This window comes from Anarrhichthys ocellatus, unplaced genomic scaffold (genome assembly GCF_004355925.1).
Source record: "Anarrhichthys ocellatus isolate YVR2014 unplaced genomic scaffold, GSC_Weel_1.0 scaffold165, whole genome shotgun sequence".
Lineage (NCBI taxonomy): Eukaryota > Metazoa > Chordata > Actinopteri > Perciformes > Anarhichadidae > Anarrhichthys > Anarrhichthys ocellatus.
The window spans coordinates 140,958-153,806 of record NW_022280195.1 but is presented as its reverse complement, the minus strand read 5'-3'; the positions used below and the strand labels follow the sequence as shown (position 1 = coordinate 153,806).

The following is a 12,849-nucleotide window of genomic DNA, read 5'->3' as shown; positions in this document are numbered from 1 at the left end:
ACACACACACACACACACACACACACACACACACACACACACACACAGTGTGCATACTATACACACAGTGTGTATAGTGTGTAGTATACACACTCCATTTCATGTCGTCAAAGACTGAACACCTACTTTGTGGACTCACCTGTCCAGTTAGTCTTCAGGTGTTAATGACATGTGACGTCGCTGCAGGTTGAACGGCTGTTACGAGGCTCTGTCTGGAGGATCCACCACTGAGGGGTTTGAGGATTTCACCGGAGGAATCGCTGAGGTCCACAACCTAAATACACCTGATCCACATCTGTTCCACATCATCCAGAAAGCCCAGCACCGTGGTTCACTGATGGGCTGCTCCATTGACGTAAGCTCTGAGAACACCGAGGGGAACCACAGGGGTACTGCATGGGTACCACAGGGGTACCACAGGGGGACAACATGGGTACCACAGGGGAACCACATTGGTACAACATGGGTACCACAGGGGAACCACAGGGGGACAACATGGGTACCACAGGGGAGCCACATTGGTACAACATGGGTACCACAGGGGAACCACAAAGGTACTACATGGGGACCCACAGGGGGACAACATGGGGAACCACAGGGGTACCACATGGGGACAACATGGGGAACCACAGGGGGACAACATGGGTACCACAGGGGAACCACATTGGTACAACATGGGTACCACAGAGGAACCACAAAGGTACTACATGGGGACCCACAGGGGAACCACAGGGGGACAACATGGGGAACCACAGGGGTACCACATGGGGACAACATGGGGAACCACAAGGGTACAACATGGGTACCACAGGGGAACCACATGGGTACCACAGGGGAACCACATGGGTACTACAGGGGTACAACATGGGTACTACAGGGGTACAACATGAGTACCACAGGGGAACCACATGGGTACTACAGGGGAACCACATGGGTACCACAGGGGTACCACAGGGGAACCACATGGGTACCACAGGGGTACTACAGGGGAACCACATGGGTACTACAGGGATACCACATGGGTACCACAGGGGAACAACATGGGGAACCACAGGGGTACCACATAGGGACAACATGGGGAACCACAAGGGTACTGCAGGGGTACTACAGGGGAACCACATGGGTACCACAGGGGTACAACAGGAGTACTGTAATGAACCCACATTAATTCATCATCAGTACATCACAGCCCATATAGGAGCCTTAGACGTGGTGCTGTTAGATATTAATTTATCTTTTATCTCATTTATCTCTGAATTTATTTATTTATTTCTTTGAAAATAAAATCACAACTGATACAGAGGTTAAACATTTGTATTTAAGTTAATAAGCAGTTTTTAATTTTTGTTTCAGATCACCAGCTCATCTGACTCCGAGGCAGTTACCTCTCAGAAGCTGGTGAAAGGCCACGCCTACTCTGTGACAGGTGCAGCTCAGGTGAGAGGACCCGCCCCCTACATTCACCTGTCTGAACACCTGAAACATAATTTTATATAAAAGTGAAAGCCTCACCACAACATTGAATACATTTCCCATGAGTCAGTAGGAGCGGCTAACTGGAACCTTTGAGTCCTAAAAGGCAGATCTTTGTTTCCCTCAAACACCTGTCTCACCTGAATAGAGGCGGGGCTTCAGTTCTTTATTGGTGAATTTTAAAGTGATGGGGTTGCTGATCGTCCTATCAGATGTAACTCTGTGGTTTTGCGCTGCGTGTGATTGGCTGCAGGTGGAGTACCGTGGCAACATGGAGAAGCTGATCCGGATCAGGAACCCCTGGGGTCAGGTGGAGTGGACCGGAGCCTGGAGCGATAAGTGAGTATGATGTTGACGTAAGTGGAGGAATAGTTAAAGAGAAACATACTGCAGGAGGTGAAGTTTGTTCTCTTGTTCATAACTCAGTGAAACGTGAAACACATGTTGGTATTATTCAGAGACCATCATCTCTGATCCACAATAAACCTCCATAAAGAATCTCTATCCTGTGACGTCTGTACATCCATGGAGCTGATCTCAGATCTGTCCACTATGTGAACTGATATCAGACTTTGAGAACTCTGTTGTAGACCTACAACTACAACTGTTGTAGAACTACATCTAGAATCACACTACTGTAGTATGACTGTGTGGGTGAGTCCTTTTAATGGTACTATAAGGACACTAGTATTACACTAGTACTACACAAGTACTACATGTTTACTACATGAGTACTACAGGAGTACTACATATTTACTACCTGAGTACTACAGGAGTACTACATGTGCAGTAGTAAGAGCTTCAGGGTGTTTCCAGCAGCAGCTAAACAACGGTGGCTCCTGTACTAACGTGACTGATTGGACTGAGTTACCTGAGCAGGTGTCATGTTCACACCTGGAGCTCCTGTCAGCTTGCTTCTGTCACCTGGCACCTCCCTGCTGTCTACGTCAGCCGGGTGGAGTCTGTGAAGTGGTTACTGTGCACTCAGTGATCCGGAGGGTCAACTGTTTAGTTTCTTGTTGACGTGATATTTCAGACTCTTATTCTGAAACTGTTTCCTATCTGACAGCTCGGCTCAGTGGCGTCAGATCAGTGACGAGGACCGAGAGCGTCTGAGCCATCGCTCAGAGGACGGAGAGTTCTGGTAAAACTCACTTTTTTATCTCCAAACTACCTGAACTCATCATCAGGTGGCTATGGGAAGTGAAAACCCTCTGCTCTGTCTTCCAGGATGTCTTTCAATGACTTCCTGCGACATTACTCCCGGCTGGAGATCTGCAACCTGACGCCCGACGCCCTGAGCGACGACTCCGTCTCCAAGTGGTCTCTGTCCAAGTTCGACGGCAGCTGGAGGAGAGGATCCACTGCCGGAGGCTGCAGGAACTTTCCGAGTGAGTGATCCTGTCAGACCAGAGAGGATGGTTTAGTGCTCCCCATAGTCACAGCTGTTTTTATCTCCATGGTTTTTGTTTTTAAAACCCAGACACGTTCTGGACGAACCCTCAGTTTGAGATCCGTCTGATGAACTTCATTCAAACTAACAAACTAAATAAAACTCACTTCATTCAAACTAAAACTAAATAAAACTCACTTCATTCAAACTAACAAACTAAATAAAACTCACTTCATTCAAACTAACAAACTAAATAAAACTCACTTTATTCAAACTAACAAACTAAATAAAACTCACTTCATTCAACCTAAAACTAAATAAAACTCACTTCATTCAAACTAACAAACTAAATAAAACTCACTTCATTCAAACTAACAAACTAAATAAAACTCACTTCATTCAAACTCTACGGTTTTGTTTTTAAACCGCAGACACGTTCTGGACGAACCCTCAGTTTGTGATCCGTCTGGACGAGGAGGACGACGACCCGGACGACGGAGAGAACGGCTGCAGCTTCGTGGTTGGTCTTATCCAGAAGAACCGCAGACGCATGAGGAAAATGGGAGAAGACATGCACACGGTGGGATTCGCCATCTACGAGGTGAGACCGGTTGTGGGGGTTTTGGGTCTCTGGAGGTCGAACCATTTATGAAGGAGGTTCTCAAAATCTGCCTTTCAGATTCTTGAGATTTTACCTTCAAAGAGGTTGGTTGAACCAGTTCAGACTGAGACGAGTAGTGCTGCAGGAAACTGGACTAATCCTGTTCTCAGTTCAGCTGGTCTAGGATCATCTGGTCTAGGATCAGTCGGCCTAGGATCAGTCGGTCTAGGATCATCTGGCCTAGGATCAGTCGGACTAGGATCAGTCAGACTAGGATCAGTCAGACTAGGGTCAGCTGGTCTAGGATCAGTCGGTCTAGGATCAGTCGGTCTAGGAGACGATGTTTGTGTTTTCCAAACGCTCAGAGAGGAAACAGGAAGTGGATCTCTGGGCTGATTCACCATCACTAGACTCTCATTCAGTCGTAGAATAGTGGTCTCAGGGAGGTGGTGGTCTAGACCCCGGTTCAGGGTTCTATGTTGAAGTAGAAGGATCCTCTTTGGTCCACGTCATAGACCTCCATGTTTCATAACCTGCTGACGAACAAAGTGAACCGAATCTGAAGGTTTAACTCTCCTCTTTTCTTCTGTTCCAGGTTCCTGAAGAGGTACGAAGACCATCGGTGTCTCACTTCCTGTCTGCTCAGCATTTGTTGCTCCACATTTTGATAGTTTATCTGAGACGCATTCAGTCTGACGTTGTCGCCCTTTGTTGTGTCTCCTCCGTCAGAACCGCGGTCAGAGGAACGTCCACCTGAACAGGAACTTCTTCCTGCGTAACGCCTCGGCTGCTCGCTCCGAAACCTTCATCAACCTGCGAGAAGTCTGCAGCCGCTTCTGTCTGCCACCGGGAGAATATCTGATCCTACCGTCCACCTTCGAGGCGCAAAAGAATGGAGACTTCTGTGTCCGTGTCTTCTCCGAGAAACAGGCTGAGTTCCAGTAAGTCTTCACTGAACTTTAACTTGTTAAATCATTGTAAAACTAGACACAACTGTCCTCTAAAGCTGATATCTTTGTCCCTGCAGAGAGCTGGACAACCCCATCGAGTCCAGAGTGGAAAAGGTGAGACTTGACTTCAGAACTTTGACCGATTAACTTCTTCCTGGTTGGAGAAATAACCGATGAACTTTCGTTTTTAGATCGACATCGATGAAGATGATGTAGACGATCGGTTCAGAAGTCTGTTTGGACAGCTGGCAGGAGGGGTGAGCTGCTCATGTAGTACATTTACTATATTTATTGTATACGTATGTATACTTTTATATAAAATACCTCATTTCTAACTAATGGAGCTTCTGTGCTGCAGGACTGTGAGATCTCGACCTTCGAGCTGCAGAAGATCCTCAACAAAGTGGTGACCAAACGTGAGACACAAAGGTTTTACCTTCAGGTTCAGGTTTATCTTCAGGTGTGAACGGGTTGAGGTTTATCTTCAGGTGTCAACGGGGTCAGGTTCATCTTCAGGTGTGAACGGGTTCGGGTTCATCTTCAGGCGTGAACGGGTTCAGGTGTTGACCTGTTTGTCTCTGACAGGTTCGGACATCGAGACCAACGGCTTCAGCATCTCAACGTGTCGTAATATGATCAACATGCTGGACGTATCCTTCTAGCACGAATACGGCTTAGTTTATAGTTCAGGTAAGAACTGGTTTAGTCTGCAGAAACCAGAGACAAGTCCTCCATGTCACAGAGAAGCTGCCGCAGTGGCTGATGGGTAAAATATTACAGGTATGTGAGCAAGTGTAAACATCATGTGTCATGTTCCTGAACTGTTGCTGCAGAAAGACGGCAGCGGTAAACTGGGTCTGGTGGAGTTCAAAGTGCTGTGGACCAAAATCGAGAACTACCTGGTGAGTCTTAGATCCAGAACCTGTTTTGTCTGGTTCCATGTGAACCAGGTTACATTGTAGATCCACCAGGACACCATGAACCAGATCTTTAATAAAGTCTGTGCTGTTCTCAGAAAATTTACCGTGAGAAGGACGTGGACAATTCAGGGACGATGAGCTCCACTGAGATGAGGACGGCTGTGGAGGAAGCTGGTAAAATACTTTAACATAATACGGTATTCCAACGCAATTAAACCTCTTAGTAATGTATTCACCTCTGTGACCTCATTCCAGGTTTCAGTCTGAACAACACGCTCCATCAGGTCCTGGTGGCTCGTTACAGTGACCCGGATCTAACCGTCGACTTCGACAACTTTGTGAGCTGTTTGGTTCGTCTGGAGACCATGTTTGGTGAGTTCCTTTACAGTCCTCTTAGGACTCCATGATGATGATGATGATGATGATGATGATGAATGTTTCCTCTCCACAGACACGTTCACCACGCTGGACAAAGATAACTCAGGAACTATTGAGTTCACCATGATGGAGGTAAGAAGCTTCACTCCTCCTTCACACGTTGAACACTCCTGGAGGCCGTGGGGCATGAAGTTTAAAAATTGTTCCATGGTAGAACCCATTTAATGTGACTGTAAAGTCTAAAGGTGTTCCACGGTATAACTCGTTTAATGTGAATGTAAAGTCTAAATGTGTTCCACGGTAGAACTCGTTTAACCTGAATATAAAGTTTAAAGTTGTTCCACGGTAGAACCCGTTTAACATGAATGTGGTTCTTCTGCAGTGGCTGAATGCGTCTCTGCTCTGAGGAACCTGGACTAACCTGATCCGGATCACAGCAGAACTATTGTCTTTGTGGGGAATGTTGAATAGTGATCATGAGGGACGTTAGTGATGTTCCACCTTATTGATCATCTATCAATTTATGTAATCAATGGTTTATTACATACTATAATGTAGCTATGAGTGTTTATTAATGTTCTGTATAACTTGACAGTTTATATTAAGGATCATTATCTCTTTATACGGCAGACAAATAAACACTAACAACTACATTATAGGCCGTTATAAACCTGTTATTAGATGAATGCTGTGTTCTGGTTGGTTTAGCAGACTGTTTGTATTTCATCAATGAGTCATTTATTTTGTTTGATAGCAAAGATGCTTCACACCTGATGCCTTAATAATATCTGTAAACCTTGTTATAGAACAGTTATTAATGCCTTAACAATAAAGACAGTAAATATGTGAATGAGTGAGCAGTGATTTATTGTAAAACAATATGTAAAGTTCAGATTTATAAAATATCAGTTATAAATAATACACCTTCACACCTGTCCCGGGCGGGGCCTCACAGTCACCTGTGCCTTTAGTACGATAGCAGCACAAACTACATGTTAGCATGCTAATGGTTAGCTTTGTTAACAGTTCATGAAAGCCCTTCAGTGACTGACAGCAGCAAAGGGAAGCCCCGCCCCTCCCAAGCTGTGCCCTGTGATGTCATCTCTCACTTTGTGACATCATCGTTGTGTTTCCTGGCGAGCAAACTCCTCCGCCCACCTCAGAGCCTCTGTGATGTCACCGCTGCTTCCCGTTCCCTTGGCAACCAGCACAGAGCCCCCGGCACCCCCCCCCGAGGTGACGACACACCGCCGCCGCCCAATCAGACGCCGACAGGGCCGCCGAGTCCTGAGGGAGAGAACAGCCAATGAGACGCTTCAAGTGAAGCCCCGCCCCCCTGTGATGTCAGTGACAGGTGTGTCTTCATTACCTTAGGGACCTGACAGGCACACAGAACCTTCCCAGAATGCTTTTGGTGAGCGAGTAGCATCACATGACTGCGAGGAACCGCAGCGCTCAGCTGATTCACCGTCTTCATCAGAATCTGACAGGAGACGACAGACATGACCACAGGTAGACGTGACCACAGACAGGTGTGGGAGTTATTGATCAGGTTGATTGATCTTACCGACAGAGAGTCCGTCTCCACAGAATCCACCTGTAGGTTCTTCCAGCCGTTCTTTTCCAGCAGAGCCTGAGCTTTCACCGCAGCCTGTGCAAAGCATGATGGGAAAACACAGTCAGAGGAAGGACACAGACACACCTGAGGGTCCGTCACGTCAAACACTTTGTATTATATGCTCAGGTGAGACTCAGGTATGTCTCATATGTCAAAGCTGAGTTTGAGGAGTGTCTCAGGTGTGTCTTCACCTCTCTAGTCTCCAGTTTCCTGACTGTAGTGTTACTGGTCCTCTGCAGAGCTCGGAGTCGACTCTGCAGATCTCTGCGTTGCCACTGAGGGATGGGGGTGTTATCTACAGCCTGACAGACACAACACAGGGCCAAGCAAGACCAGTCACTGAACAGGAACACAGGACACGCTTTATCATCTCAGAGGCAGCAGTGCATCATGGGTAATGGGTAATCATGGGTACCTACATCAGAGAGGACCCCGACCTCCTTGGCGAGACGCTGGGCGGCGTCTAGGCCGGAGGGGGCGGAGCCTGTCAGTCTGGCTGACAGAGAGTCCACATCCTGAGACAACATGTGACCCTCCTCACGAGCCTGAAGGCAACAACATGAACATCAGACAAACTGAAATAAATCAATACATATGATCAGAGAAAATAATGTATAAAACCAGACCATTACAACAGATTTATGGAAGATTGGTGTAACACAAGAGTGGATAATAACAGAATCTGATCTATTAACAATAACCATGTAATAAAGAGATACACTTTTAAATTGTTTATTAACACTAAAGATGTAAAAACATGCAGCTGTTTGTGCTAAGCTAGGCTAACCAGGCTACTGGCCGTCTCTCAGTGGCGGACAGATGGGTGAATCACGTGTGTGTGATGTTCGTCACTGACCTGTTTGGCCTCCCGTCCCGTCACAGCGATGATGCGACTGATTCCTTTCACCATCTGTCTCTCAGACACGATCAGCAGATCCTCGATGGCGCCGGTCTGCAGCAGGTGACTGAACACACACATGGTTACATGTTTAACACGTTAAACACACGTCACGACCCGGCTCGTGAGGCATTACAAAAACGGGAGACACACGGGTTTTTAAAACGGAAAGGGGTACATTTATTACTCAACAAATGAAAACATGATGCTGCAGGAGCAGAGGGGTTTTCAGACTGCGGCAGGCAGGTCCTAAATACCCCTGGGAGACTGGCGAAGTGCTCCCAATTGTCCGCCTACAAGGGACCTGCAAGACAACAGGCCCTGCTTCAAGCAAGAGGCCGTCACACACGTTTTGTTTAATACGTTTAAAACGTTTTGTTTAACACGTTTAAAACGTTTTGTTTAACACGTTTAAAACGTTTTGTTTAACACGTTTAAAACGTTTTGTTTAACACGTTTTGTAGTGCGTACCCAGTTACTACTATGTAGTGGGTACCCAGTTAATACTACATGCAGCAGTGCTCAGTTCGTGTCTCAACCTGCTGGACATCTTTCTGTTAAATGTGTTGCTAAGAAACAGCACCGTGTTCATGGAACAGGTGGACAGGTAAACGGGTGGACAGGTAAACGGGTGGACAGGTGTGTTTCAGTCTTACGTCCCACAGCAGAGCTCAACAGACGTCTCTCTGTCCGTCTCATCATCCAGTTCAGAGACCGCTACAGACACAGACACCACCCGAACAGGGTCCGGATACACCTGCAGACAGACAGGTAGACAGAGAGACAGTCAGTCCACCTGTAGACAGTCAGGCAGTGAGACAGGCAGTGAGATAGGCTCACCTCGTCCACTGTCCTCAGTCCCTTGATCCTCCTGGCCTCCTGCAGAGGAAGCTCCTGGCTGTGGACGATGTGATTGGCTGAGATGATGTCATGAACACACCTGTCTACCTGCTGCAGCTGAGAAACGTCCAGAGAACTCTGAGGACGAAGATTAAATACACACTGTATGTATTTACCTGAATATGTACAGGTGAATGTAAACAGAGATAGATAGATAGACATATATATATAGTGTTAGAGTTTAGCTGTCTGACCTTGACACTGAAGTCGAAGCGAAGCCTCTCAGCTGACACATGAGATCCTCTCTGATGAACCCAACGACCCAAAACTGTCCTCAGAGCAAAGTTTAGGATGTGAGTCGCCGTGTGATTCACCATACAGGACAATCTGTGGACCTGTGGACACGGGACAGACAAGAGGACAATCTGTGGACCTGTGACAGAGACAGAGACATAGACAGAGAGAGACAGACAGACAAGAGTGTCCGTCTTTATGCAGACGACATCATCTGATACTGTTGTGCTGATTCTGGACCACAGTCTTATTTACCTGGTCCAGGTGTAGCTGGACCTGGTCTCCGGTCTTCAGGTTGTCAGCAGCAGTCACCTGATGGACCACGTACCCCCCTGCCAGGATCACGGCCTCCACCGGGTACAGGACGTCCTGACAGACAGAAAACACACAACTAGAGTCAGACCTCACCTGGACACACAGCAGGTAATCTTTCCCATGATGCATTACAGCTGACCTGTGATCCGTCTCGGGTGAAGTAGCCCCGGTCTTGTGACTGCCCCCCTTGCTCAGAGTAGAAGCAGGTCTGATCCAAAATGACTCCACAACGCTGACCCTCAGTGACCTCTGACACCAGAGTCTGACCGTCATACAGAGCCACGACAGTTGCACTGCATGCTGGGAACACTGGGAGGAGGAGAACAGGTAATCTTTACCTGTCTGAACAGGTGAGACACGAGTTCAGCAGAAAGAGAAACAAGTCATACCGTATCGGTCCTTGTCCAGTCTGTACTGGTATTTGAGACTGTCGTCAGTGGGAGGGACACCGAGACGCTGCAGGTCTGCCAGGCTGAGGACGTCCAACATCAACCGAGACTGATCACCTGACTGAAGACCGGACGTCACCTGAGAGAGACAGACAGGCAGACGTCACCTGAGAGAGACAGACAGGCAGACGACACCTGAGAGAGACAGACGACACCTGAGAGAGACAGACGACACCTGAGAGAGACAGACGACACCTGAGAGAGACAGACGACACCTGAGAGAGACAGACAGGCAGACGTCACCTGAGAGAGACAGACAGGCAGACGACACCTGAGAGAGACAGACAGGCAGACGTCACCTGAGAGAGACAGACAGGCAGACGTCACCTGAGAGAGACAGACAGACAGACGTCACCTTAGAGAGACAGAGAGAGACAGACAGTTCAGAGTGTGAGACCTCACCTTCTGGTTCTCTGCCACCAGTCGGTCCAGCTCCTCGCGGTCCACCTGGACCCCCCTCTCCTCCAACACCAGGTCCACCAGGTCCAGAGGAAAACCCAGGTCCCTGTGCAGAGACCAGGCCACCGAGGCTGGGAAGAAGACTCCATGTTTGTAGTCCTTTCTGAGGAGCGTCCGGTGGATCAGCCTGCTGCCCTGCTGCAGAGACGACAGGAAGTGAGCCTCGTTCTCGTTGATGACGTCCTGGATCTGAAAGAAACAACAGCTGCTGATGACCACTTCCTGTTCTGGAAGATCTCCAGATGTTCCAGATGTTCTTCTACTCACCCCGTCTGCCTCCCTGTGCAGCTCTGGATACACGTCACCCTGCACACAGGAGATGAAGATGACTTCCACAACTCTTATATGTTTGGTTGGGGGGGTCAGATGCATTATGGGTAATGGATCTCACCAGGCTGTGCGTGACGGTAGGAACCAGGCTGGCCAGCACTCCCTGAGGAGCCTGAAGGACCTCGACGCAGAACCGAACCGCCCGCCGCAGAACCCTCCTCAACACCAACCTGAGACCCGAGTAATAAATAAAAGGAATAAACCGATAACCGAACAAACAAACCGTGTCCTGACAGCCGATTGGTCGGTGACTCACTCTGCTCCCGACATGCCTGGATGAATTCCGTCGGCGATGCAGACCGAAAGAGTGCGGATGTGGTCGGCCACCACTCGGTACGCCGTGTCCACCTTCATCTGGTCCGCCGAGCCCGTCCGCCCACCGTACGGCCTCACCTTCGACCTCTGGGGACGGACACATCACCATGACAACAGGAAGCTGTCAATCACCCCACACTACACCGGGTAGTAACTAGGCAACCGGTGATAGGGTGTACCGGTGTACTGGTGTTATGGTGTACTGGTGTTAAGGTGTACTGGTGTTATGTGTACCTGGTGTTATGTGTACCTGGTGTTATGGTGTACCTGGTGTTATGGTGTACCTGGTGTTATGGTGTACCTGGTGTTATGGTGTACCTGGTGTACCTGGTGTTATGGTGTACCTGGTGTTATGGTGTACCTGGTGTACCTGGTGTTATGGTGTACCTGGTGTACTGGTGTACCTGGTGTTATGGTGTACCTGGTGTACCTGGTGTTATGGTGTACCTGGTGTACCTGGTGTTATGGTGTACCTGGTGTTATGGTGTACCTGGTGTACTGGGGTACCTGGTGTACTGGTGTACCTGGTGTATGGCGTGCAGCAGTGGAGTGAACAGGTCCGTGTCGTAGTTTGATCTTTTACCCTGCAGGACGCTCACCAGTCTCTCTAGTCCCATCCCAGTATCCACACTGAACCGGGGAAGCTGCTGCAGACTGTGGTCCACCTCCCTGACACACAGGAACACAACCAGTTATACTGGGAGGAGACCAGTACAACCAGCAGACTGGTTCAGTGCTAATGGTTTACAGTGTTCTGGACTGGTTTTGTATGAACCTGTTGTACTGCATGAAGACCAGGTTCCAGATCTCCACCACTTCAGGACTGTTGGCGTTGACGAGCGCCGCGGCGTTCCGTCCCCCCACGTGGTCGTAGTGGATCTCGGTGCAGGGACCACATGGACCAGAGTCCCCCATCTCCCAGAAGTTCTCCTTCAGGCCGAACGGCAGGAGGCGACCCGGAGGAACCCTGAGGACGAGATCTGTGGTGATTCTCATGGAAAACTCTTCCTGCAGTGAACCAATCAGGTCACAGCATCAGCCGTCGTCTAGGTTACCGTGAGACCTACCCGATCTCCAGCCAGATGAGTCGAGTCTCCTCGTCAGCAGGTAAACCAGATGCAGCGTCTCCAGCAAAGTACGACACGTACAGTCTGTCTGCAGGTATCCCATAATGCATTGTGAGGAGGCTCCACGCCATAGAGCACGCCTCCTCCTGTAGGAGACGAGAGGACAAGTGAGGATACACAGAGCTGCTTCTGCTCCTCTCCTTCTTCCTCCCTCCTCTCTCCTTCTTCCTCCCTCCTCCTCTCTCTCATCCCTCCTCTCCCACCTCCCTCCTCCCTCCTCTCCCACCTCCTCACCTTAAAGTAGTCTCCAAAGGACCAGTTCCCGAGCATCTCAAAGAATGTGTGATGATAAACGTCTCGTCCGACGTCGTCGAGGTCGTTGTGTTTCCCTCCGGCTCGAACGCACTTCTGAGTGTTGACGACTCTTTGATACGAAGACATCTCACTACGAGGGTCAGCGGTACCCAGGAAGACGGGTTTAAACTAGAACCAGAAACCACAGGAAGACGGGTTTAAACTAGAACCAGAGACCACATGAAGACGGGTTTA

General features: G+C 48.8%; 2 protein-coding genes across 2 annotated transcripts in view; one reads left to right on the top strand and one right to left on the bottom strand.

The window, feature by feature from the left end:
• Nucleotides 1–6,561, top strand: part of LOC116400380 (calpain-2 catalytic subunit-like) — an 8,943-nt gene extending 2,382 nt beyond the window's left edge. The window contains exons 5-21 of the mRNA XM_031878182.1: nt 187–355; nt 1,354–1,437; nt 1,727–1,812; nt 2,543–2,617; nt 2,704–2,864; nt 3,298–3,467; nt 4,063–4,074; nt 4,197–4,408; nt 4,495–4,531; nt 4,609–4,674; nt 4,776–4,833; nt 5,003–5,067; nt 5,251–5,319; nt 5,433–5,511; nt 5,593–5,709; nt 5,789–5,847; nt 6,098–6,561. Coding sequence (XP_031734042.1) covers nt 187–355; nt 1,354–1,437; nt 1,727–1,812; nt 2,543–2,617; nt 2,704–2,864; nt 3,298–3,467; nt 4,063–4,074; nt 4,197–4,408; nt 4,495–4,531; nt 4,609–4,674; nt 4,776–4,833; nt 5,003–5,067; nt 5,251–5,319; nt 5,433–5,511; nt 5,593–5,709; nt 5,789–5,847; nt 6,098–6,121 — 1,543 coding nt within the window. The 3' untranslated portion in view covers nt 6,122–6,561. The remainder of the gene's footprint in view (nt 1–186; nt 356–1,353; nt 1,438–1,726; nt 1,813–2,542; nt 2,618–2,703; nt 2,865–3,297; nt 3,468–4,062; nt 4,075–4,196; nt 4,409–4,494; nt 4,532–4,608; nt 4,675–4,775; nt 4,834–5,002; nt 5,068–5,250; nt 5,320–5,432; nt 5,512–5,592; nt 5,710–5,788; nt 5,848–6,097) is intronic.
• Nucleotides 6,562–12,849, bottom strand: part of aars2 (alanyl-tRNA synthetase 2, mitochondrial (putative)) — a 6,986-nt gene continuing 698 nt past the window's right edge. Inside the window, 21 exon segments of the mRNA XM_031878171.1 lie at nt 6,562–6,947; nt 6,949–7,002; nt 7,085–7,198; nt 7,283–7,366; nt 7,525–7,635; nt 7,753–7,878; nt 8,190–8,298; nt 8,888–8,988; nt 9,072–9,209; nt 9,326–9,466; nt 9,621–9,734; nt 9,820–9,989; nt 10,070–10,208; nt 10,532–10,777; nt 10,856–10,894; nt 10,980–11,088; nt 11,175–11,320; nt 11,758–11,902; nt 12,009–12,200; nt 12,301–12,446; nt 12,595–12,783. Coding sequence (XP_031734031.1) covers nt 6,834–6,947; nt 6,949–7,002; nt 7,085–7,198; nt 7,283–7,366; nt 7,525–7,635; nt 7,753–7,878; nt 8,190–8,298; nt 8,888–8,988; nt 9,072–9,209; nt 9,326–9,466; nt 9,621–9,734; nt 9,820–9,989; nt 10,070–10,208; nt 10,532–10,777; nt 10,856–10,894; nt 10,980–11,088; nt 11,175–11,320; nt 11,758–11,902; nt 12,009–12,200; nt 12,301–12,446; nt 12,595–12,783 — 2,727 coding nt within the window. The 3' untranslated portion in view covers nt 6,562–6,833.